Below are 27,172 nucleotides of genomic sequence, written 5' to 3'. Positions count from 1 at the left end.
GAGACACAAATCCACAGTATGAGAACTACAAAACTAAGTATCTCTGATGGTGTCTTCTAGACTGAGCACTGAGTCCCATTGGGTAGATAGAAAGATTAACCTAAATAATCTGTACAGAAGCCCCTGGAACACCATAAAATTGGGTCCGTAATCCATGAATTATTGGAACTCATTTACAGAACTTTTCTTAAACAGTACATGAATATATTGTCTCATACTATAGAATTAGAATTTATAATCCCTATACCATGATGACATATCTCTGAGCTATAATGTATCTTAATTAAAACTATCTTTAGATCAAAAAATTCCAATTTAAATTAAAAAAACGATGTTTTAAATTTTTTTAAAGAATCATTGATTTTTATCCACCCTGGTTGCAATGGAAAGTGTTGGCGGCAGTCTTAACTATCGGTGTCACTATTAGCTCTTCCTATAATAAATAGCTCCTTATACAGACAGCCGTGTGACTAAAACCACCTTTTTCTTCTGAAGACTGCAAACCAATTGTGGAAATGCTTCATGGGAGAAAGGTGTAACCCACACAGTTCAACAGCGATAGCAAAGATAAAATCGTTTGAAAAGGTGAGGTTTTCAGGTGTGTAAAGTGGAGAAGAATGGATTAAAATGGATATCAAAGGAAAGGCTCCCAGAGAAAGTACATGTGCACTTAAAGTACAGTGGTGGAATCCCTAAAAAGCAGATGCTGTCACAGCACAGATGTGCAGAAGAATAAAGCTGTGTCTCGACTATAGCTAGTGTCATATATTTTTTTTAAATACCAGTTAAGCAATTAGAATAAACTAGAGGGATGTCGAAGCTGTTCCAGAAATGTGAATTAAAAGTAGCCGATTTGCACAGATATGAATGGTTTTAGCATAATAGTGTTATCCTGCAGAATTTGATTTAGGGCAGCAGTCTGTGTGATTAAAGATGTAAACTGGATGAGAAATAAGAATAAAAACCAGTATCTTATCTTCTGTATGGGTGTTTCAAACTAGATTGGGAGGGCACTAGCAAGTGGTTACAAATATTTTAACCAACATTGGGTGGATTCATGGATTGCTTTGTTTTCTGTTGTTTTCAATTCTTGATTTTGGCAGAAATTGATAAACATTAAAACATTTCTGATAGCAACATAAAATGTTTTCCATACATTACAGTGCTGCACTTTTATGAGGATCTTTGATCTGATATAAAGCTAATCCCACCAGTTTTCTGCACCGCTTTATATTAAGCATTATAATATGCAAATACTTAGCTTAATATTAGGCTTACACAGAAAGAGCATGATCTGTTGTATTCATGTTAAATATCCAGGCTACACATCAAAATATTGAGAGAAGCGTTGTTGACTCTAGAACATCTGTCTATGTGCCTACAATTATTAATCTATATTTTATGATTATATTTTTACAGTGCCATAAATGTGAATGGTACTTTATGCACAATGATAGGTCCCTGCCCTGTGGATTTAAAAACCTAAGTGGATGTTTTTGTTTTCATTTTTCAATACTTTAAGAAGTTCCAGTTGAGGGCATTTTAATATTAACTCACAGCTCCAAATATCCTCTTGAAGTTAAAAGCTGTTTAAAATCAGTAAAATGACACTGTTCTGCAAGAATTAAACTGTACTGTTCTCTGTGTCTGGAGTCCCTTGATTGCAGAACCTTTAGAGTTGGTAATATGCCTCCAAAATAAAAAAAATATATATTTTTCCTGGAATTGAATGGCAGTTTATCAGAACAACAATACTAATAACATATTCTTAAAAGAAATCATGGGTTCCTATTTCTTGTGTGTTAGGATCAATTTATGCAATGGAGTACGTAGGTTCCTCTATATTTTGACAAGAATAACTTGCAGCTCTTTAAACCCAAAAGAAGGACAGAGAATTTTGAAGCAACTCAGATATTTTGTGTACTCACTAAATTAAAGGGAAAACATTGCTTTTGTAGTTAAACAGCTGATCACGTCTGTTTTCTTGTCAAGTATCTATATAAATTGGTTGTAAGGCTAAACAATATCTCAGCATGATCACCACTGATTTGCAACACAGTAGCAATGGTTTTGTAGCCAGTTGTAGCTGAATTTGGATCAGTCAGGTGGAAATTTTCATAAGCAAAATACTTTTGGTTTGGTTAGCAGTCAGCTTTGGCTGTGGTTGCTTTTAGGAATCAAAATACTTTTCATTGGCTTGAAGGTTTTATCAGTTTTGTGTGAAGAGGTACTGACTTTACAGTGAATTTAATTTTACTGTGAATTCATAATATCAGAAAAGCAATGCATATAGTAAGTCAAAGGCTATGCAGTAAATCTTAAATCCATTTGTATTTAAAATCTAATCAGTTATAATTTGTGCTCCAGCATTTTTCCAGTATTTCAGTACTTTCCCCTTTATAACTAAGTGTAAAAGCCTTTATCTGATCTGACAGTGACACTTTTGAGATTTGCAAATTAATTCCAATTCAGCAATCTCTCGCTGGAGTCTGTTTTTGAAGTTTTGTTGTTGTGATAGTGCGACTTTTAGGTCTGTAATCGAATGACCAGGGAGATTGAAGTGTTCTCCAACTGGTTTTTGAATGTTATAATTCTTGACGTCTGATCTGTGTCCACTGATTCTTTTACGTATAAACTGTCCAGTTTGGCCAGTGTACATGCCAGAGGGGCATTGCTGGCACATGATGGCATATATCACATTAGTAGATGCACAGGTGAACGAGCCTCTGATAGTGTGGCTGATGTGATTAGGTTTTATGATAGTGTCCCCTGAATAGATATGTGGACACAGTTGGCAACGGGCTTTGTGGCAAGGATAGGTTCCTGGGTTAGTGTTTTTGTTGTGTGGTGTGTGGTTGCTGGTGAGTATTTGCTTCAGGTTGGGGGGCTGTCTGTAAGCAAGGACTGGCCTGTCCTCTGAAACCTGTCCAAATAGATAGCAAGTATTCTTGCTTGGGAAGAAAGCTAGATCATTCTCAGAAGTTCTCCACTTCTTTGAACAGCTCCGCAAAGTGGGAGAGTTTGTCTTTTGCCATAGTTCCCTGATGAGATCAGGTTTACATGCTCCAGAAAGCTGCTAATCTTGTGGCCAAAACAGTGCATAGTATTAGATCTATTTATGAGATATGTGCTAAGTTAAATGGGCAATGTGGGTGGTGTTTATAAACCTCAATAATCCAGATTTCTCTTTTAAATTAAACTGCATCTGTCTGCTCTTGCCCTCTTGTGTGTGTGTAGGGGGGAGAAGGTAGGCAGAATGGAGAGCCAACAAAATAAAATGAGTTTGGCTTGATTTTTTTCTTTTAATTGATCGTATATTTTGTCATGTTCTTATTAGCATTAAACTCTCTTACAACAAGCGTGGTCAAAATGCATAATTATAGGGAAATGACCTTTTTTATAATTTTGGGTTAGCAACATGTAACCCTTCATCTGCATTGTGCTTTAGGGCATTTCGTCATTCTTTTGTATAACAGTGAAATTCTGTGATCTGCTTTTAAATGGTGTTTCTGTTCAGAATGGTTCATGTTTCCAGAGAGAGAAAATTAGTATTCATTGTTTGGCACTACCATTTAAGAGAGTTTTATATTTGATATTATTGGATTGGCTAAATTTGTATGAAGGTTGTTGCTGCCTTGAAATATGTGAAAGAACGCTTTATTATATTCAAGACTTCAATCCTCTGCCAAACTCTCATTTGAAATAATAGCAAGTATTTTCATAAGGGCTTGATTTTCAAACAGTTGTGTGTGCAATTGCAATCCTAATTTGCACTGGTAATTAGCACAGTTGCATGCACGAACTGGGTATCTGCACGTGACAATTGCAAGTTATGTACCGTTTGCTGGGCAAGCACCTAATTTCTTCATGTATTCATTCTATTTTCACACAAATTAGGCATGCACATATGATTTTTTAAAAATCAGGCCCAAATTATATGTAAAACTAATCATGGGAAAGCATTCTAGGGAAAAGGGGAGAAGTGCTGTCACTTGATTTTGAAAGTGGGCTGGACAGAGCAATAGAAAGATACTTAAACAGTCATCTTAGTCACAGGTGGACTAAACGATCTAGAAGGCTGTTTTCATTTCTGTGATTAAACATGTCAGTTCAAAAAATGCTAATCACTCTGTTCATTTGTAGGCAATTCGCAGCTTTCAGGTGGCCTTGCACATCTATCCAATGAGCCCTGAACTATGGAAGGAAGACCTTACCTGGGCAAGAAAGCTGCATGAACAGCAAAAGAAAGCAACAAAGACTAAGGCGACGCAAGCAGAGGCAAAAGAAGCAGATGTTGCCCATGAATCAATTCCAGATTATGACTTTGAAAGTGATGAGATTGTGGCAGTTTGTGCAGCTATCGCAGAGAAGGAGAAAACTGTTTCAGCAACTAAAACAGTAGTGATTGTGTCTGCTTCAGGCACAGTAGAGACCGTAACTGAGAAGGAGGAATGTTCGACAACCCCCGATGATACCGTTTTTATCAGAGCCCGATAGTGCAGCATAATCTTTTGCTAGTATTCTTTGGAAATCTAACGTTACTTATCAAGTGTTGGAAGAATTCTTTTTAGCAGCAGTGGAACAGGGTAAAATAGAAGGGGTCATTATTTCTGAAGTAGCTTTTTCAGAGGAAAAGGGTTTTAAAGAAAGTGTGACAAAACGACAGATAAGCAAAGACCTGAATTTCTGCTGCTTCCATACTATCAACTACGTGTTGATATTAAAACCCATATTGTAAGACTTCACACACACAATTTGAAAACACAGATTACATTATCATAACTGCTTTCATCCAACTCAATTTCTTAATTGCACAGTCTAAACAACATCTGCTGTTTCTCCTGTAATTAATTATCAGATACTTAAAAAGAAACTGGAAAAGAGAAAGGTGATTTAAGTATTACAGCTCAAACCTGTTAATAATTAACATTATAGATCAACACAATTGAAGTGTGACTCTGAAAGCTTGTTCTCAGAAGTCTTTATTTTCAATGGAGGATAGGGTTTTTTATGAAGAAGTTACAGATCACAGATAGTCCTTGTAAACCTGGGGTCAGATTCCAAGCCTACTGAGGTCAGGGGAAAGATTCACATTGATGTCAGTGGGCATTGGATCAGGCACTTCATGCATTATTTGGAGGGTGGTGCAAAACCAAGCAACAATTACACCACACATATTCAGGCACTATTAAATATTTAACTTGCACCTACAGAAGAAAGGACATTCAAAATTGAGACTGGAACTGCTCTTACCTTGACTCATCCCAGTATACGTAAGTATATCACCTTATACGCAACAGTACATAAAATGTTAGGAGTCCGCAGTGCACAATGGGGAATGGATTAGGAATAGATCTTTAGATGCAACTTTTTTGTGCTATGGTGATTTTACAGCAAGACTACAAAGAAGGGAATCTATTGCTGTGTTGTGTGGTCAGGTTCCTTGTGGTATGGCACTGCACTCATAAAGAGTTCGATGATTTTTTGTTTTTAACAAGCCACTTATTCTGGATAGCATCTCTTTTTATTTCTGTTGCTTTGTGGGGGCTGTGTACACTTGCTAAAATATATGAACAAAATACATCTTGTGCTGCACACGAGGAACACAGGATGCTTCATTTCGTTTGCTTGCTGGTTAATTCTAAAATTTCAGTAATTCATAATGGGTCTCCCTTTCGTGGGTGGGGTTCTAATGTATAGAGCACCCATATATGGGAGATCTGTGTGTATAATCTTTCCCTTCTGTGACAAAAAATAGTTAAAGCTCTTCCTTTGTAATTTGGAAAGCATATTTTGTCCAGGGCTGATATTCATAGGCTAAATTTCAGCTCAGATAAAATTTTCCTTAATCCGTCAAAGACAGGCTTTATAATAGAATTACTGATAAACCTATACTTGTTGGATCAACAGGCACTGTAAAACTGTTGTACTATATATGTTAATAAGACCGTCTATACAGCCATGAAAGGGTCATCCTGTTATTGCACAGCCTCAAGAGAATCTGTGTTCCACTAGGGTAACGTTGGCACTGAGAGGAATCAGAGCAGATCTTTCAGGTACAGGGAAGTTCTCCTACTTGAAGATTTGTGCATGGGGCTGTAATTCTACTTGTATGTATTGGTAGGATATATTTGCTATGTCTCACTTGGATAGAATTGGACTAGATGACCTGATATGTCTTTTCATTCTATGCCTTCCAGTGTATGCTACATTCATGAGTGCAAAGGGTTTTCCTCCTTCCTCCTGTCCCAAGTTTATATAAACCCATATCTGCTCCCATTGAAATTAATTGGAAATTAATGGTTCAGGGTCAGGCTCATGAAAGGATGCCCTTGCATACTGTCAACTTGGGTGGATTTTAGGCCAGGTTTGAGAGGTCAGCACTTACATCCCAAGTGTGCAGAACATGTGTTTCCCTCTGATTAGATTAAATTAGATTATTACTTCCAAGTAGTGAGGTGAGCAATAACGTCTTGTATGAGGGAGCACCTAGCACGCTTCTTGTGTTGGTGTGTTATTCCCAAATTGGGAAGTTTGCCATCTGGTGGTATGAAGCTCATTCTAATGTTGTACAGTGTGTTGTGCTTTGCATGCTTAGGTCTTGCTTGTTGGATATCTCCATATTGTAAATAAAGCGTGGACTTCCCTGCTCGTCATTGGTGGCTGTTTATTGTGGAAGCTGGGTCATCGAGGGAGGTGTGCAGTTAAGGGAGGTTTAGTATGTTACGTTATGATCAACCTATTGTCTTTTGTTTCTGAAAGTATTAATATTTTTGTATATTACTCTAAAACATAATAATTACAGTAAAAATTGGTATTGAAAAATCTTGACCAACACTTAAAAATATCCAACTTCTAGCCAAAGCAAGAGTTTTCGGTCCCAAAGAGGGAAAGCATTTGAACTGAAAGGGAAATACCTTTGAAACCTATATATGCTTCAACTGCCGGAATTTATTGCCTCAAGCAATTACAGGTAGCAATGGAAACAAAATTGGTATTTTCTACTTTTCAAGGCTTCTAACAACTTATACTTTAATATTTCACACCTTAGTTTAGTAGAAAAACTACAGAAAATGTTTGTGGTTTATAGGGGCACAATTATGGGAAGATCAAGCAATAAAAGGCTGTGGAAGAACAGTTTTTTGTCTATATATTTTCCATTCAAATATACTGTATACTACATGGCTTAACATAGTTATGTCACACAGTTAGAGTTAAAAATTAGAGAGAGAAATTAAGATGTAGGCAAGGGTTGCAGCACTTCATCACCATGATAAGTAATTTAAACGCCCCCCCACAACACAGACTAAATCAGATCAGGAGAAAAGAGATGCTTTCCAATTAAATTTGAAAAGAGATGAAGAGTGGATGAAGGAGGACTGCTTATGTGACACAGGCAACAGAGATGGCTGTTACACAAACAGTAATGAGATAGCATGAGACCAGTCAATACTAGAAAAATAGCAATTTTCTCCAACGTAATGGGCAGAGTTTGGGACCTGGATATGAGAGAGCTAGCTAGCTGAGGCTCAATTCAGTCAAAATACAGGTAATATTGGTAGGTGTGGGAAGGAATGCAAGAGGTTATATAACTAAGGTAGTGTCACACAAGTTCACAACTTTGATAGGTCATTTTAGATCCACATCTGATTCTGGATGCCCAGATAGCTGCAGTGGCTAAGAGCATTTTCTCCCTCCTCTGTGCCTAATGAGAAGTCTGACCATTAATTTTAGATGCAGATCGTCACTTCAGGAGTTACTTCCAGACCATAGAACTTCCCCAAAATAATCCCTCAAGCGTATCTTTTAGAAAAACATCGAAGCTTGATTTAAAAATTGTCAGTGAAGGAGAAGTCACCACAACTCTTCGTAAATTGTTCCAATGTTAAAAATGTACACCTTATTTCTGGTCTGAATTGTCTAGCTTCAGCTTCCATCCTTTAGATCATGTTATACCTTTCTCTGCTATATGGAAGAGCCCATTATTAAATATTTGTTCCTCATGCAGGTACTTATAGACTGTAATACATAGCACTTCTGATGCAAGTACTTGTGTGTGCTGGCGTACCTTTCACTTTCTACATCTATTCATTCAGGTAAAATGAATGAACTCAATTGCTCCGTTAGTGGAAAGCAAGCACAGCAAGGGTGAGAGCACAGCCAAAGATTTTTATGTAATAATTTTGAATGAAGACTCAAGTGTGTTTTTGAAGAATTAATCTAGCTGTACTCCCACCAGAGATTCTGCAAGATGACTCCTTGTTGACGGTGATAGTTGTGTAGCTAACGCCCTTTGCAGTGCTTTGGAAACGGAAGGAAAGGAGTACATTTTGACAGCTGTTAAATAGCATGGTTTGAAAGTTGTGGTTTATTAAGATGAGGGCCGATGGGCTGGCACTGAGTGAATTACACACACAATTAAAGACTTGCGTAAACTCCTGAACTCAAGCGGAATGTTTCCATTTAATTGCGATCTCCAAAATGATTTTGGTCAGTACAACTGCTTCTTACACATATCATCAATATCAGGCTCGGGATTTTAATTACAATAAAGCAATTCACATGAAAACACTGTAAGCAACATAACATGCTTAATATTTCTTTGACAAATTTTTTCCAAAGATCTATACGGAATTAATGTTTGATACAACAATGCTGCTGGAACAAGATCTATCTTTTAAAACATAAACAAACAAACACAAAACTCCTTTTCATCACTGGTTAACAGTTATTCTTAGTGATGTGGTTGGCACTACATCTTAGTGGTAAATAATTCTCATTGGGGCTGAGTATGGGGTATGGGATTATATACCTGTACTTTGTAATGAAGATTCTGCTTTGCTTGTTTCATATGATTATTTGATGGAATATCAGATTACACAATCATAAGATTCTTTTTACTTATTTGAAGTAAAATGACAAATGTTATGAAAAATATCTTTAGTACATTGGTGATTTTTAAACTAGAGTGAATATTAAAAATATTAACCAGGGATTGAAAGATTTAGGCCCCAATCCCAAAAGCAATTTATGCAAATGCTTAATTTTATTCATGTGAAGAGTCTGGCTGACTTCAGTTGGACTGCTCGTGAGTGACATTAAGCATGTGTGTAAGAGTGCAAGGTTGGGGCCTTACTACTTAGAAAGGAGAAATTGTGTTCTGCAGATAAACATTCACAGCACATAAATAAAATCTAGCTTTTTAGAATGTACACACACTGGAAAGAATATTTTAAACTTAAAAGGTGTGTTTTCTCCCTTAATAGCACAAAATGTTTCCATTTAATTCAAAAAGTTTTTATTTGTTCCCATCTAGAGAACTAGTTCTCCCTCTGCCTGTAAACTTGTATGGAAAACAAACCTAACTCAAGACTGTCTATCATCAGCCGGCATTATTCAGAGGAAATGAAGGCTGGCAATTGTTTCTATATACCTTGTATTAATAATAAACCTTCTCATAGAGAAGAACAGACTTTTAAATATTTTAAATGATATTTACAGCAATAAAAATTCACATTATCACGCATTAGTGAAACTCTTTAAAATTGTACACCAGGCAGTTGTCATAGTATCTCTACCCAGTTCCCAGTAACTGCCTCGCCTTCAGCTCTCTAGTACCCAGAGACTTAAACCCTTGATAGTTTTGGCGGGAGGAGAGAGAGAAAATAAGTTTCTAGCAGATTTGGACAAAAAATGACAGATCTTTTCAGCCATAGAGTCCCAGCAGCAATCCTATGTCACAGAGCAATACAAGGTAATAACAGTGTATGTTTCCAAACCCATTAGATCTGTCCTGTATGTTTTGTGATGGCAGGGCCTGACTGTAGCAACTGCTCCATGGTATGATCCTCAGTAGTCTGGAAGAACTGTACCCATCACATGGCAAGAGAAAAATAGCCCTTCAGAGTGTAGCTGACCCCCGGCCCCTTAGTAGGCAGAGTGCGTGTCTATTGCACCAGTTTGTCCAAAGTATTGGGAAAGGATCACATGTGTGTGATTCCTTTCATTGCTATATACACTTTTCTGATAAGTTCAACGTTTCACTGGGAAAGGTGACCTGGAGGGAGCTGCTTTTGGGCATAGAGCTGGCTTCGCCACCAGACCCGACTTCATTCACCAGAAAGACACTCTCTGAGTCCTGTCCCGGCAAAGAGTCTGAGGTCTCTGAGCTGCGTAGTGTCCTAACTGATGTAGTGTCACACTGAGCGAGACCAGCACTGGCTCCCGGCAGCAGCATGCGACCCCCAGTGCTACTTTCGCTTAGCTCTGGAGGGTAGAGCAATGTCTGTGAGGTGCTACTGATTTCCCTCAGCTCCCGAGAGATGAAGGAGGGTGAGTGGCTGGACATGGCGGAGGAGGTTCGGCGGCCATCCGCACAGTTGAAATTGCTGCCAGAGTGTTGCCTTCGAGCCCCTCCAATGCGGCAGAAGAGGCACTTGATTTTCTCTATGACTTTGCTGAGCACTGTCTTGCGGAGAAGGATGTAGACCCATGGGTCCAGGATGGGGTTCACTGAAGCAATGCGGATGGCCTGCAAGTCGGGGTTTTGACTGACGTCCTTCACTACGGCTGGCCGGTACAGTTGGTTCACAAAGACACGTACCTGTCAAGGGGAAAAGAGAGACCCATATTTAGAGTTTGATCCAGCAAACCAGAGATGACATTTCAAAGGAGAGATCAGGCTTAGCAATTGCATGTTACAACAAGGGGAGAGGTTGGCGAAGCCACGCTTCTCATGTCAGCAGGTGGTTTATTTTTGGAAAGGGCGAAGATCAAGGAATGAACTCTTCTGTAAATTGACCTTTTTTCCTTACTCTTGAGGAAAAGAACTGCTCTCTTTTCCCCTCCTGATTCCTGCCTACACCCCTGAAGTATCCTTGTGTCCATGAACCTTTTCAGTTTATCCCTAAAGTTTTTTAATTTTCAAATCCCAGGTGGTTGTTTTTCCTTCTCTTTATAGGACCCAGAATTCAAGATTTAGACCCAAATCCTTGTATAACCAAATCTTTGCCAGCCAGGGGTGCAGGAGGCCCTAGGTCAATTGAGGAGACCTAATCATTGCATATTTCCTCCAGCAAGGCTCTCATAATTGTATGTTTAAAACTAAATGAAACCCACATTACCAGCTATCAGGCAAACTGGTCTCCGGAGACAAGCCCAGAGCTGCCTAATCCCTAGTTTAGAAATATCTGTGCAGACAGCTTCCATTATTAGAGCTTCAAGGCAATATTTTAATACCTTCAACATTCTGCTTGTGGGCGCTTGTTTTAAGAAATGCTAACAGCTGCCTCTAACTGCCAGATTTTTCATTGATTAGGATGATTCCAGCACTGAGCAGAACTGTAGATCTTCCCATGTGGGTCTGCATCTCGGTTTGGTTTGAAAAGTGAAAAAGTAATAACCCTGAAATGTTCAGGGTGTTCAGTTAAATTGTTGGGATACAGAAGCTTGTATAAATAGTGTTTCTAAGTAACCACTCGGAAATTTTGTGGTGAATTAACACTAAATTGGGATCTTGTTTATCCATGGTAGCATTTGACCATTCAGGCTCCTTGCTTTAAAGAGAGGGGAAAACAACAGCACAGTTCTAGCTCGTTCATTAAGAGCCGAATCTTGCAATCACTACTGTGCATAAGGTCCAGTCCAACACTAATGTCAATGGGGTTATCTTTCCAGTGACCTTACTGAGTCCTGGTTTGGACACACAGACCTTATGATGTTGAACAGTTCCAAGCTGAACTGTTTCAAACAATAACTTTAACTAACAATCAGGACGTGAAATGTGTCCCAGGAATAGGAAAGCCATTGGAAAGCCTCTCCTGTGGAAGACCCTACCTGCTTTGCAGCCACTATCAGGTAAGTTTAGGCAAATCAATTTTCCTTATTTGAAGTCCTAAATATCCAGTACCAATAATAGATTTTATGAAGTCTCCTCTTTGTCTTGACTTCTGAAGTGAATGTTTGTCAGGTTTTGGCCCAGTTGGATACGGTTTCAGAAAAAGGGTTTAAATGAAGTGAAGGAAAACATAAGTAAACCTCTGAAGTCATATTTACCAGAAAAGTGTGAAACAATCCAAGTCTGATGAAAAATTTCACAATTCAATACAGTAATGTGAGGTTTGGATTGATTCTTCCTACATAGGAATTCAGGACTTGAATTCATTCCAAGCAACTTTAAATTCAGCAACTTTATAAGAAAAAAAAAAAAAGCCAGTCCACCTCTTGAGTGGGAATCTGAGTCTAACGTGTATCACTGAAAGATAGTGAGTATGTGATGGTTCCTATGCTGTCCTGCTTAATCTGTAGTAATCATTTTCTGAGCTATCTCTATGTAATCTCTATGTATATTCAGGAATGCATTCCATTACCTGCTTAAAGTTAGATAATTACTAGGTTGAGATACAAGTATCACTCATAACTGATATAAAAGTAGTACAGGGAGTATCCCTATCAATTTAACTACCAATTAGTTCCTCTTAAAGGGATTTTTTTTAGTTACTATAATAGGAAGCGTAATACTACCTTTTCTGACCTGAGTGGTCCCCTTATATCACTGCTTGAGGAACAATTGAAATAAGACATTTAAAATGTATTTCCTCTATACATAAGTAATCCGATTATCTAGCTTGACCACAAAGTCTGATGGAAATTTTACCACTAGGTGGCACCATTGTCACACTTTTAAAAGTTCCTCTTCCTGTTAAGTATCCTCACACCTTCTTGTCAACTGTCTAAATGGGCCATCTTGATTATCACTACAAAAGTTTTTTTCTCCTGCTGATAATAGCTCATCTTAATTAATTAGCCTCTTACAGTTTGTATGGTAACTTCCACCTTCTCTGTATGAGTGTATATATATATACACTCATACAGAGAAGGTGGAAGTATATATATACTAAGATATATATATATATCTTCTTACTATATGTTCCATTCTACGCATCCAATGAAATGGGCTGTAGCCCACAAAAGCTTATGCGCTAATAAATTTGTTAGTCTCTAAGGTGCGACAAGTACTCCTGTTCTTTTTGCAGATACAGACTAACATGGCTGCTACTCTGAAACTCTTCCTGTCTGTAGTTTGAGGAAACACTGAAGGATCAGTTACTTAACTATGGTACTTGCTTTGACAGGGAGAGGTACCCTGAAAGACATGCAATGGCCAATTTAAAGTTCTTTGAACGTATGATCAATGCCAAATGCAAACCATGCAGGCACTGAAGAGGTCTGCTGCTTAACTCCCACCCCTCTGAGATGAACTTCAGCACTGAAACGCTGTTATCTCTCTTACACAGACTCTGTGTCTGAGAAGTGGCAGTCAGAACTCCAGAAAGCAGCGGTGTTAGCTTTCTTTGACATCTGCTCCTTGGTTTTAAAAGCCATTCTTGGAAGTTTCTTGGAAGGAGGAGAAGAAAAATGCTGATATTTTGAAGAAGGAAAAAAAAGAATAAATCTCAGAAATATAAAGTTTAAATTGCCAGAGAGAATTTTCCTCCTGATCTTTTCTCCGAGGAGATTTTTTTTTTTTTAATGCAAAGGACTTCTTCCACAGCAAGTTCAAATATACCCTGCAAATGTATATACATCTGTCTTGACACAGACCATTTCATCTTTGCTGAAGGACTGATCCCTGAACTGACAGCTAGGGCTCCATTAGAGAATATATTGTATATTGTGGTTAGAAGCTCAGTCTTTATTTTCCTTTAGCCCATTCCAATTGACATTTATACTCCATGTAAACAAGATCAGGAAGACTTCTGCAGGGGAGGAAACAGTATTACTGATACATTCAACTGATACAGCAGGGACATCTTGAAAGAATTTGCCAAAAGCACTCATAAGAAATGGGTTATTGTTCCAACTTTAAAAGTTGATCTTTTTCATTCTATTTTTACATCGCTGTAATTCTGGACCATCAGTTTAATGTGAATGATTAAAAGGTAAATTTAGTTATCGGCTAGCAGCATCTGAACAGGAAATTCATGTACTTGACACATCCCTTTATGTTTACCTGGCAGAGCTTACTGTAACATGAGAATCTACTGTAGTGCTGATTAAATAGTTGATAATGATTTCCAATCACTAACAATGTCTGGTTACAGCAAATCACCTTATGATGTCTATATTCTGAATAGTCCACTGACAGATGCATACTAGGTATGGATAAAAGACACTTAATTTGGGCCTACTTTGTGAAAACTTTAGAATGTACACAGCTGTTACTACATTCCCAACAAGCCTACACCATATCTTTTATCACAAAATCCAATGGCATATCAAACTAGTTTTACTAGTACATGCCCATACCAACTGCATGTATCATTATTAATCATATGTCTGGCAAAAAAGAAGCTGAATGGATCTGCCAGTTCAGTAATTTCTTAACCAACTGAATTAATATTCACTTACAGCATCTTCTGCAGAGCAACAATGAAGTGCATATAATGTTTTGCTGAAAAATGCTCTTTTACAAGATTGTTTGATGAAGCAAAGTCAGCCTGGCCTCTTAAAATGAGCATCTAACCAATCCATTCGATTACCTTAAGGCAATGGATTACAGTGTACCTGAACTAGTTTGACACTTGAAGTTGTCCGGTTTGAAGTTCTAATTAAAGCAAGAAGCAAACTGGGACTGATCAAACCCTGGCACCAAAACAGGTTTGCACTAGTTAGATTTCTCAACTACAGGAACCAAAGAGTGGTTTTTTTAAGGTGTATTAATGAATTGCTTCTTGTGTTGAAATTGTTCTGAAGTTTATGCCCAAGTTATTAAATTCTAGAATCACTTGGCTGCTACTGCTTCTGCTCACACAGTGCAAGAGTCTGGTTTTTGCTTTTCCTTCTGACAAATGTAAATATAAGTGGCAATTTTTACCCATCTGTAGTACCATCAAATGCCTTTTATGATAGTTATTATCCAGAGTAAACAAAGGAGTAGTCCTCTATCCAGTTTTCACCTGTCCTCATAAAAACTTCCCCATATCATATATTGACATACTATTAATAGACACCTAGTTAATAGCAAGCAGGAAACAAATTCTGCAGTTGTGTAAGCCAAATATGCTTTGTCCCACAGGGACTTAGTATTTGACATAGCTGACCATGCCATCACTCCAAAATCTAGTCTGCCATCTCACCTCTGGCCATGGACAGTCCTGATACTTCAGAGGAAAAACAAACAAACAACATTAACCACTGGGCCAATTATAAATTAAGTTTAAAAATTCCTTCCTGGGCCTTTCAGGGATCAAATGTATGCAGTAGAATATGAGATTTTATTACCCTTACTACCTTAGTTTACCAAGCTAAATTTATTGTTAGAGATCATTAAATGATCATGCCCTTTAAAAAAATTTGACCACCTGCAGAGTGAATTCCAAAATTTGACTATCAAGTATCTCTTTACTCTTATGAGAGTGTAAAAGCAAAAACACAAACACTAATTTCTACTATGTTTTCAATCAAATCCTCTCTAATATCACCTTTTCCATACCTTTAACAACCTTTACTGCCATTTTGTAAACCTTGCAATCATTTAAATATTTCTTTTAAGGTGAAGTGACCAATGATGAATTCGGATAAAGGTCTGGACATATGTTTTGTATTATTTCCTTTCTTAATTTCCTTGATCAGACTCTTCACCCATGCCATCCACAATAACTTCCTGCAAGTTCAGAGCATACGGGTATATGTGAAAAATTTTGATTATTTTTGCTAGCATGCATTCCTTTTAGTGTTGTCAGTTCATTTTATCTGCCTTCATGCTCTTTTGTTCTCTCAAGTCCATCTAAAGTTTCTCACAACATTTCATAGATTTTATTAATCAAAGCCATTTAGTGTCATCATAAAACTTCACTGATTCACTGTCCAAATCATTAAAATATTAAAAACACTGAGCTCTGAGAACATCCCATGGTTACCTTCTGTTCACTATGATTCAGTTTCCTATTGTTTAACCATTCTGTAAATAAAGGCAAAACTTTATTTATTACACCATGGTTATTTGTTTTTCCGAAGTTCTTTAAAAACCTTTTGTAAACCTACCTAAAATGAAGTCCACTAGATCACCTCTATTTTATTATCTCCTGAAAGAGCTCACTCTGAGAAAGTAAGATGATATGATTCTCTCCTACAGAAGCTGTGTTGCTCTGACCCTATTAGGTTATGGTTTATTCAGCTTCTGTCACCAACAGGAAATCAGGTCGTCAGAAAATTTCATAGCCACAAAGAAGCCTCTATGTCTGCCTTACGTAACTGTAGAGTGCCACCAATGGTATCTGGATGCTCCTCCTCTTCCTTATCAGAACAGACTATGCTGTAATAAGTGAGACCTATCAGTTCCCTCTGTAGCAATGGCTCTAAGTTTAATCAACAGGATCTGCGTTGGCTCATAAAATGTATAGGCAGGTTAATGATTTTCCAGTCTTTCTGCCGAGTGGCTGCTTTTAAAGGTATATTGCATATTCATACCTTCCCTCCACTATTCCACACCTTATTTCCTTCAGAACTCTAAGGGCATGTACACACAAAGTTGTACCACTTTAACTATACCAGTGTCATAGAAGTGGGCCAACCCCACAAGTGTGGATGCAGTTATAACGGTGTAAAGGTGCTTAGATGGTTATAGCTTAAGCCTGGTCTATGCTTAAAAGTTGTTGATATGGCCACATCAGGGTGTGAAAAGAATGTTTCCCTCAACCTAGCTAACGTAGCACGGAGAGGTGGTGTTCTTACAGCTATGGTAAAACCCCTTCGGCTGGGAGTTGGTTGCGCCCACAGTACAAGGTTATGCCGGCACAGTGATGTGCCATAGCTATGCCATTATAATCCCCGTAGTGTAGACATGGCCTGAAACAGTTAAATCAGCACAACATCTATGTGTAGATCAGCCCTCAGGTCTTGCGGTCACTGCTAAAACGGTGTGTTTTTACCTCAGGGTAACCAGTGTGCATGAGCTATCCTGAGTTAAAAACAGTGAAGATCAGGCACTTTAGTTTTACCATGAGGTAAAGTAGGCAAGGCCAGCCCAAGATCGGAGTATAGAGTTGACCTCCCCTCGCTTACCTTGCAGTAAAACTAAAAGTGCCTTGTCTACGCTCTGTTTTTACCTCAGGATGCATGTTACCATGAGATACAAAGTACCACACTTTTAGCAGTGAAGACAAGACCTGAGATGGATGCAGCACATCTGAGCCCTCTTTTCTCTTGGCACCTGCCTGCGCCCACAGTTTATGCAGTCACCAGCATGCCATCAGTGGGCTTCCCACCAAAACCGCTCACCCCCCAAGACCATTAATTTTGATTGCCAACAATCCAGTTGCCTTTCTTGGTAGAGCCACCACCCTCCCCCATGTTTTGGTTATTCTTTTTGTAAAAGATTCTCCAGCTCCTAATGAAATTGAACCACATCTCTTTGCATTAGGCACTGACGCTTCTTAGTTCCCCCTCTCTATCTGGTCTTGCAGTGAGACTCCTATCACTTTGAAAAAACTGTCAGGGACCTTTAACTGAAACCTTTCACCCACTCGTTTATATTTAGCTTTCAGATCCTTTCTCTTGCATTTACCTATATCCCTTCCAATAATATAGTATTAAAATATTTTTCAAAGCTGTCACAATGTCAGCTTAATCTAATTACCTTCAGTCCAGAATCAGGAGGTTAACAATTATATGACCTGATTGTTGATTGGGTAGGAAAACAGAATAACTGCACAGTTTCTGATCTTGGACTACACAGCTCTAAGCACTGTTCTTGGATCTGATGTGTGCACACGCACACTATATAGACGCTGATACAAAAACCATGCTTTAATTGAGCCAACCTGCCAATTGTTAAGTCTTTTGCAAGACATTAAGATGTTCTGCAAGCAATAACATGGCACAGTGAGCAGCTGTGCCAGGGTGCACTGCAAAACATTAGGCTGAAGGCCAAGTGGCTGCCATCAAAATGCCAGGATCCAGGCATAGCTGCACTTCACTGAGTTTTATACATACTAGTAATGTGGCAAAACTGGCCTGACCCCTGCAATTATACTATTTACCTGAATAGTTCACACTCCTAGTTGGCCAATCATATTTCAACCTCATTATGTGGTTCCCTGTTATAATAACCCTGATATGGGGCTATTCCAGGATAGCTGCCACCTACAGTAAACTCTATTACAATTAACTGTGTTCTAAAACCACCTCTTTCTAATAACACTCCCACTGCTCAGCTCACAAGATCCTGTTTTGGGAGGGTGGCAACTATGCATAGCCAATTGTGTATTCTTTTAATCTATCTGAATCAACAAGAGAAAGAAGTTTGGCAAGTTTTATTTGTAATTTTGTACTGAGTGGTAAGCACTGACTGAGCCCGAAAACTGGTATTTTTGGTATTAACTTTCCCTGCAGTTAGGGTGGAGGGCAAGAAGAAGGTGTAAGTTCACTAATCAAAGGTTGGATCCTACTCCCATTGATGTCCATTGCACCAATGGTGGTAGCTGCAAGACTGAGCCCCAAGTGATCTGTTCATCTGTTTTAGGAAGTTAGACAGTTATCAGTGATCATGCCCAGTACTCACATGTGATCTCTAGATTACTTAAGGCCAGATTCTGCCACTCTTACTCTAGCTGAGAAATCAGCAAGAGTCCCCACAGATTAAGGTATGACTCAAGGAGGGTAAGGGTGGTAGACTCTATCCCTATGATAGTAAACTTGTCAGGACAGGGAGCTTGTTTTTGTACTTTCCGTGAAGTGCACAGCACACTGTTGGTGCTGAATACATAATAACCTCGCTCTCCTCTGTGTCTTAAGAAATGCCATAACCTTCAGCAACACTGTAAATACTTTAAAAATGCATTAAGCGTCCTCAAGTGCAGGCCTATCCCAAGCCACATTCACTTGCAGTTTGATTTAAAAACAGATTTTAAGATGCCTTACAGTCTTGCCAGGATTTTGCTATGATATTTCTCTGAGATACTGAGGAAGCCACTCTTTTTGGTCATATTTTTAACACTACAATGTCAAAGGCACCTGGAGCAAAGGATAAGCATTTATTTTTGCTACTATTCTAAATCAAAATAAGTTTAGATCACTGCCTATGTGAGTGTAATCTCATTAGAATTGTTTTAGTGACTTGTGAGAGCCCAGAAAATAGAAGCCTTGTCCTACAGCCACAAACTAAAAGCTTTTGCCCCAGAGGACTTGGTGGTGGGGAAGACGGAAAGGGCAGTGCAGTGTTACTTACCACCAGAGGAATGGAGCAGATGACCACAACCAGAGAGGTGGCAATAAGCAAAATGACCATCTGGATCTCTGCTCCAGCCATGCGACGAAAGCTCCTGCTCCGGCGAAAATCAGACAAGCGATTGGCAGTGTTGTCTGTGCCCAGGGAGGTGCGTCGCATGAACTGGCGGTGCATGCGAATCAGGGCCACACACACCAAGACATTGCAGACTACCGTGACCATGATTAGGAAGGAGCTGAAGCCGGCATACATGTAGGAGTAGGCGGCATGGGTGGCCACCTTGGTCTTCCAGTCTATGAAACACCAAGTCTTGGGGTACTGGAAGGTAGATTTGCCCAGTCCCATGCTGGGCAGGGCGCAGAACAGCACATTGGAGACATAGATGGCAAAGAGAGTGAGCCCCGCCAACTTCTTATCCACATAATGGTTGTAGAAATAGGCATGGTTAATGGCCAGGTACCTTTCTACAGACATGGCACAGATGATGCTGAGGCCAGAGAGCCCGAAGAAAAGGAGGATGAAGGAGCTGTATTCACACAGTGCTAGTCCACCTGGCCAGCGGTTCTGCAGGTATGTGGCAATAGTGACAGGGCTCACCAGACAGGTCCCCAAGAGGTCAGTGATTGCTAGCCCACACACCAGCGTGTAGAAAGTGGTCTCCTTCTGCTCCTTCCTGGACTTGCAAAGCACCACGATGGCGATCAGGTTGCCCACCACCCCAAAGATGAACATGACAGTGGGGATGGTGGGGGGCTTGCCGTCCCCATGCTCACTGGTGGAACTGTTCGCCGTTGTGTATATGGTGGTGTGATCAAAAGACATGATGATGAAGATTCTGTTGTGGGTTATTAGGGGAGATGAAAACAAAAGTGGATCCAAAAATGCAGTTCAAAGACAAGTCCCTCCCCCTCCGTTCCCCACAAAACGTCAATGAACAAACTGCAGTTCAAGGCAAGAGATTCAGTTAAAAAACCTCTGCATTTCAAGGCCAGGGGCATGAGCTTAAAAAGCAACTGAATTTAAGAATAAAACAAATGCAGTGGAAAGTGAAGCCGCAAAAAAAGCCTTTGTAATTCAGAAAAGCTGCAGTTAATGTTTTTTCTTCCTACAGCTTTTGTTGTGGCTGCTGTTCTATCAGGTTTTGAGCAGCTTCTTGCACTTTCAAAAGTTCAGCTCAGAAACAGATCCCAGCATCTGAGAGAGGGGACTTTCCCCCTTTCCGCTGCCAGCTGCTCTTTTCCTTGTCTTTGCCCCTCAACTTTGTACAGTCAAAACCTTCCCAATGGTCTTCCTCCCAAAAGAGGTTCAGATAGATCCTTGAGGCATCGGAGATGCTTTCCAAACCCTGGTCTTTTGCCGTGTGTGTCCCTGCGTGCCAACAGCTGCTGAGTCCAGTTCCTCGAGGCGTGGAAAGAAGGATTCAGAGGGGCAGGGTGGGGACTGTCCCAGCCCAACCCTGGTCAGGACCCTTTGCGGTGGGAGCGCTCAGGCCGCTGGAGTTATAAAGGCAGCGGGCGGCGAGCGGCGATGGCAGGTGCGTGTCTCTCCTCCCAGTCGCCTCGGCTGGATGCTGGACTGAGCGGCTGGCAGCTCGGTGCTGAGGCTCCCATGCAGCCCGGCTGTGTGAGCTGTGCCAGTGGCTGGCCCCTGGAGCTCATCCCTCCTCGGAGCATGTGCTGCCGTGTGTGTCACCCTCGCTGGCTCGCTCTCAGGCGGGGCTCGCCTTCGCTCCCTTCAAGTTTCTCCAGCGGGGGAGGAGGCGGAGAGGGCAGCTCCCCTGGGCTCCTCCCCGGCCCCTCACCCGATTGGTCGGAGGAGGGAGGGCACCGCCCGCGGGCGCTACCGCCTCGCCCGCAGCAGCAGCAGCGCAGCGAGCATCGCCACAGGCGGGCTGGGCTTCGGGTTGCGCGGACGGCGGGCTGGGACACGCTGGATGGATCCTTGGGCTCCGGGGGTCTGGTCAGGGAGACACCGGGGTGGAGCGGGGGGCACTGGGAATTGGGGGCCGGGGAGGGAGACCAGAGTGCGGCTGGGAGGGGGCACTGGGAATTGGGGGCCGGGGAGGGAGACCAGAGTGCGGCTGGGAGGGGGCACTGGGAATTGGGGGCCAGGGAGGGAGACCAGAGTGCGGCTGGGAGGGGGCACTGGGAATTGGGGGCCAGGGAGGGAGACCAGAGTGCGGCTGGGAGGGGGCACTGGGAATTGGGGGCCAGGGAGGGAGACCAGAGTGCGGCTGGGAGGGGGCACTGGGAATTGGGGGCCAGGGAGGGAGACCAGAGTGCGGCTGGGAGGGGGCACTGGGAATTGGGGGCCAGGGAGGGAGACCAGAGTGCGGCTGGGAGGGGGCACTGGGAATTGGGGGCCAGGGAGGGAGACCAGAGTGCGGCTGGGAGGGGGCACTGGGAATTGGGGGCCGGGGAGGGAGACCAGAGTGCGGCTGGGAGGGGGCACTGGGAATTGGGGGCCGGGGAGGGAGACCAGAGTGCGGCTGGGAGGGGGCACTGGGAATTGGGGGCCGGGGAGGGAGACCAGAGTGCGGCTGGGAGGGGGCACTGGGAATTGGGGGCCGGGGAGGGAGACCAGAGTGCGGCTGGGAGGGGGCACTGGGAATTGGGGGCCGGGGAGGGAGACCAGAGTGCGGCTGGGAGGGGGCACTGGGAATTGGGGGCCAGGGAGGGAGACCAGAGTGGGGCTGGGGGGGCCACTGGGAATTGGGGGCCAGGGAGGGAGACCAGAGTGGGGCTGGGGGGGGCCACTGGGAATTGGGGGCCAGGGAGGGAGACCAGAGTGGGGCTGGGGGGGCCACTGGGAATTGGGGGCCAGGGAGGGAGACCACAGGGTGGGGGGGATTTGATAATTGGGGGTGGAGGAGGGAGACCACAGTGGGACTGGGCAGAATGTTAGAAAATTGGGGGGCAGGGGAGAGTGACACCTGGGTCGGGGGCAGCAGCAGGGGTGGTCTTAGCGAGCGGGGAGGGGGGAGGCAGGGACAGACACTAGAGTGGTGGGTGGATGGGGCAGGCCAGGTCCAGTAGTGACATCTGCTCTCCCTCCTGAGACTCCAGTGCCATCCTGCAGGGCCAGGCTGAGCAGAGAGTGTGGGAAGAAAAGGGGACTCAGGAGAGCCTAAGCTACAGGAGCCACTCTCAGGAGGGAAGGAGGAAAGCAAAACTGGGGAAGTGGAGCAAGGGAGCCAGAGGAGGAGGAGGACGAAGGGGAGTGGGGGAGCCACTGCCAGTGAAGGGAAGGGGCCTGGTGATGGGACAGGGGAACCTATCTACGTGCTGGCACGCTGCATGAAGAGGCCAGGCTGCCTTTATGCGAGGTGTCAGCACGGTGCATCCCGGCAGTGCATTGTGAAGCGCACTAGGGAGGCAGCGGCTGGCCTGACTTGAGGATGAGGCGGTTGGAGGGAGGCAAAGGGACTGGGCGGTGAGGAGCAATTAGCCGGCATTCTTTAAGAGACCATTTAAGGTGGATGTGATTGGCATCATATGCAGCCCAGCCCACCCCCAGTCTCAACTCTCTGTTCCTTTGCTTTAGCTTCCCAGCCAAGCCATATGGGATGTATTTTCTCCCAAGTCCTTTCTGCATGGTTCTGTCATGGCTCCACAGCTTGGGAAAGTTTGTCTGGCTTCCCCCACTTCTAAGAAGTGCATCATTAAATCCGATCTGGGGTCTTGTACCAGTAGGCAGAAAGCAAGACCCCTGAGTTTGCATTTCAGGTTGAGTGCCTTCCATTCCCAGTGATTAGAAGTGGAGGGCAATGGGAGTGGAGGGCCCTCAGCACCTTGCAGCATCAGGCCCTGAAGGGCCTTCCCAAAAGTACTGTTTTTCTGTACTGAGCACTGGCAGTTTGCTCAGCAGTGTTTTATCATAAAAGCCTCACAAATTTCTGGAATGGAACTTTGGGAGAGGCCTCATCTTTTCCTCCTCCAGGGCAATGTATAAACTGAAGATGTGCATATGGGAGGTGGCAATGTGCCTTGCAATGAGGTGATATGATATCACTGCTGTTGACCATATAAGGAAATGCCTGCCATGTAAAGTTGATTTCACCTCTTGTTTATTAATGACAAGCAATTAAAAGGGGATCTCACCTGGGCTGGTTTCTAAGAGGATGAGTGCAAGAAAAGTGACATGACATTCCGAAGTAAAACATGACAAAGCCCTATAGCAGGAGTCTCTTGTGCCACAAGATGATCTCTCTACAGTATGGCATGTGTATATAATAAAATTTACCTGCATTTAGCATGAGTTTTTTTATTATTTAAATATTTACTAAGCCCAGGAAGGGTGTATGTGTGTGTGTGTGCACATGGGGAAAAGGTTTATATATTACTGTGAAGAACTTTATCATGATCAGGAGAACTGGATAGCACAGGGGATTGGTAATGGGATTGTGTAGCAGGGTGGACACCCGTTAGGGCCCAAAAGGGTTTAAGATAGCCCTGGGAGAGGGCTGGGGCAGGGGAAGAGCTGGGCTGATTGGTAGACCAGCCGCAGCTAGGGGCCATGCCCCAAGCAGGGAACTAAGCGGAGTACCTAGATTGGAGCAAGGCTGGGGAGCTCCAGCCAAGAAAGCCCTAGGCTGTGGCCTTGCATTAGGCCCAATAGGTACTGGGGTTGCAGGGGACAGTCCAAGGTTAAACAGAGGCAGCAGGTCCAAACCCAACCTTGTCTGTGATGAGTGGCTCATACTGCAGTCTTCCCCAGGGCGCGGGGGCTAGGTGGTGGCAGGAGCCTACGACTTAGGCAAGGTAGGGATAGTAGGTGGGGGGTTCCCCTGGGAGGGGGAGACCCAGAACTGTGGGGTACTGCCAGGGGGCAGCACCCAGTGAAGGGGGCACCGGGGTCCTGGGAGGGACATGGGAGCCAACAGCAAGGCGAGACACCAGCCTGAAGAGGGCGCTCTGGAGGCTGGAATGCTAATTCCCTGAGACGACCAGCAGGAGGTCTGCCAATGAGACTACGCCCGGTTACAAAGTGGCGGAGAATGCGGGCATGAGCTGCCTGCCCCTGATACAAAGGGCAAGGGCACGGACTGTGGAACGATTACCCGAATCAGAAAGGAGAACTTGAAGGTGGAGAAGCAGGGCCGATGGATCCCAGGTACACCGGGATCTTCTACGGGGAGTCCCTGGGTGTTGTTCCTGGCTGGGGCCCAGTGTCAGCGGCCCAGTGGAAGGGGGACGGACGGCCTGAAGGGGGACCGGGAGACCCAGGATGGATTATGGGAGGCGCAGTGGGCCCCCCAAGGACAGATGGCCCAGCTGGTGGGTGAACAGTGGGCCTTGCGGAAGCTCCTCCGGCGCGTGTTCAGGAGGAACCGCCAAGGCTAGAGGGAGGAGCCTGGTGCTAGGGCCAGGAGGCTCGGCGCAGAAACAAGGACTTGTTACGCCTGTGCCAGGCGTGGTCACATAAGACAGGACTGTCCCTACGGGGCTGAGGGTGGGATGCCTCAACCCGGGACAGGACGGTGGCAGGTCCCTCAAGCCGTCCGCTGGGTAAAGGAACCCAGGCGGCTCTGGGCGTGTTGGGACTGTGGGCAACAGGGGCACCTTTGGCGAGAGTGCCCTGGCCCAAGGAACACAACTCAGGGCAACCCAGGAAGGGCTGGCCCAGTGAGGGACAACGGGAAGAAGCAGGAGGCCTGAGCAACACGGAGGTGGGGAGCCTGTTGGCGTTGCCAGGAGCCGGGCCACCTATGGAAAGACTGACCCCTAGGGGGAGGGCAAACACAGCTGGAGGCGCCAAGAGAGTGGCTGACCAGCCAGTGGGCCACCCAGGGGAGGTAGCAAAGACCGCAACCAGGAAGGCAGGGATCCTGTGACTGTGCGGGACCCAGACCGTCGCCGGGAGGTCTGTGACAGGAGGCCAGGACCCAGGTTGGGGTAGGACAGGGAATAGTGGGGACCCAGACAGAGACAGAAGAGGCTCTGGGGGACCCAGACCTAAGGCCGTGACTTGAGGCTGTGGAATGGGCCCGCCGGAGGGCAGAGACCCCCAGGTCCGGGAGATGGCCCGAGCCTGGGTGGCCTCAGAGAGAAGGTGTGCGAGCCTGGAGGGGCAGGGCCAGTGCAAGGAGGTTTCATGCCCTAGGTGAAACTTCCACCTCACCCCACCCCCTGCCCCCGCGGCAGCTCCCCGCTGCCCCCTTGGTCCCTGGAGCGGGGCTAGGGAGCTCCAGCCAGAAAAGCCCTAGGCTATGGCCTAGCATTAGGCCCAACAGGTACTGGGGTTGCAGGGGACAGCCCAAGGTTAGACAGAGGCAGCAGGTCCAAACCCTACCTTGCCTGTGATGACTGGCTCATACTGCAGTCTGCCCCAGGGTGCGGGGGCTAGCTGGTGACTGGCAGGAGCCTACGACTGAGGCAAGGTAGGGATAGTAAGTGGGGGGGTCCCCTGAGAGGGGGAGACCCAGAACTGTGGGGTACTGCCAGGGGACAGCACCCAGTGAAAGGGGCAGCGGGGTCCTGGGAGGGACACGGGAGCCAACAGCAAGGCGAGACACTGGCCTGAAGAGGGTGCTCCGGAGGCTGGAATGCTAATTCCCTGAGACGACCAGCAGGAGGCACCGCCGGTGAATCTACAGATTTATTATGCCTAAGGCTAAAGGGCAGTTAGTTCAAATTTGGCTCAGGGTTGGTAGTGGACAAAAATTGTTGCTAACTGGTAGCTATTTGGTGCCCTTTGTGAAAGGAGCAGATGGTCATAGAGTCCTGGTGCAAAAGTGTTCTGATACAGAGAGACAAATCAAACAAAAATCACCACCACAATCATTCTCTCAGCAGAGGTGCATTAATGACAGGAGTTAGTACTTCCATGTCAGGGTGAAAAACATAGGAGCTGCTGTCCCAGATGTTTCAGAGGAAGGTGAAAAAGCCTCTGCTCTGAAGCATGTGGTTTATACCCCTTATTTAAAAAAAAAATCCCATCTGATGTAAGTTTTCATTATGATATAAATGTCTAATCCTTTTTTGAATCCTGTGAGTTGGCCTTTCTGAAACGTGGCAATGAATTCCACAGGTTAATTATGAATTGTGTAAAAAATTATTTTGCTTTATTATCAGTTTAGGTTAAGGCACATTGACACAGTAGACAGGGGGTGTGTGTGTGGGGGGGAGAGTTTGTGTTGGAGTGGGGGACACTTTTGGGGATAGATGAGCAGTTTTCAGTGGTGAGTCTGCACACGTCTGTGATGTAAGGAAGGAGCATATTTTGTGGTTCAGTCACTTCAGTTTCTAGTGCTGTCAGTCTGGCATATTTGAATATTAAATGAAATTTCAGAATAAAACAAAAAGCTTTTCTGTAGTACACTTTATGGAACTAAGTAGCTGAGACTAACTGATGTTGATCTTCTTGAGGGAAAAAAACACAAAATTAAACTATTTATGTGCCTTTCAAGTTAAAAATATGACAGATCTTCCTCCTTTGCACGTGCAAAATCAAGTAAAAAATAAGTTATTTTTCACTGTTAAGGTGTGATAGCAAAATGATGTGTTATGGCAGCAGAACTAAATAGGTGTGTGTGTGTGTGTGTTCAGGTTATGCCTCACAAGGCAAATTAATAAAATCGTAGGCATCTTTTTATAAACAATTCAAAATATTTTAAAACTAAGGCATAGCACAGCAATTGTTTTTCTTAATTTTGTGATAGCTTTTTCAATTGATTTTTAATATTAACATAGGACCAAATATCAATGCACAAAACACCCCTCAAGGATACAGAAGTCGCTAAACTACCCTTGGGAAAATTATCCTTGCTCGCTCAATAGGCGTTTGCTCTGGCAGCATAAAGAGGCCTTAAAGTGGATGTAAATGCAACTTAGGGGTAGAAGTCACTAGTAGCATAGGGAAGGAGGAGACATCCTGTTTCCCCTGATCAACAGAGTCCATTTATAGAATCTAAGGGCAGAAGAACACTGTTTGTTCTTTATTGCT

General features: G+C 43.4%; 2 protein-coding genes across 2 annotated transcripts in view; one reads left to right on the top strand and one right to left on the bottom strand.

Annotated features, from left to right (window-relative positions):
* TTC33 (tetratricopeptide repeat domain 33) overlaps positions 1–6,656 on the top strand; it is a 121,097-nt gene extending 114,441 nt beyond the window's left edge. The window contains exon 5 of the mRNA XM_084628351.1: positions 4,144–6,656. Coding sequence (XP_084484477.1) covers positions 4,144–4,497 — 354 coding nt within the window. The 3' untranslated portion in view covers positions 4,498–6,656. The remainder of the gene's footprint in view (positions 1–4,143) is intronic.
* Positions 6,657–8,444: 1,788 nt separating this feature from the next.
* On the bottom strand, positions 8,445–20,930 carry PTGER4 (prostaglandin E receptor 4). Its single transcript, XM_084628350.1, has 2 exons — positions 19,229–20,930; positions 8,445–10,603 (listed from the first exon to the last, which is right to left on the bottom strand). The coding sequence occupies exons 1-2, from the start codon at positions 20,048–20,050 to the stop codon at positions 10,010–10,012; spliced, it is 1,416 nt and encodes a 471-aa protein (XP_084484476.1). The 5' UTR covers positions 20,051–20,930; the 3' UTR covers positions 8,445–10,009.
* Positions 20,931–27,172: the final 6,242 nt, after the last annotated feature.

The sequence above is a fragment of the Lepidochelys olivacea genome (assembly GCF_965140295.1).
Source record: "Lepidochelys olivacea isolate rLepOli2 genome assembly, chromosome: 5".
Classification (NCBI taxonomy): Eukaryota; Metazoa; Chordata; order Testudines; family Cheloniidae; genus Lepidochelys; species Lepidochelys olivacea.
The sequence above is the reverse complement of the archived record's forward strand: the minus strand, read 5'-3'. Positions and strand labels throughout refer to the sequence as shown.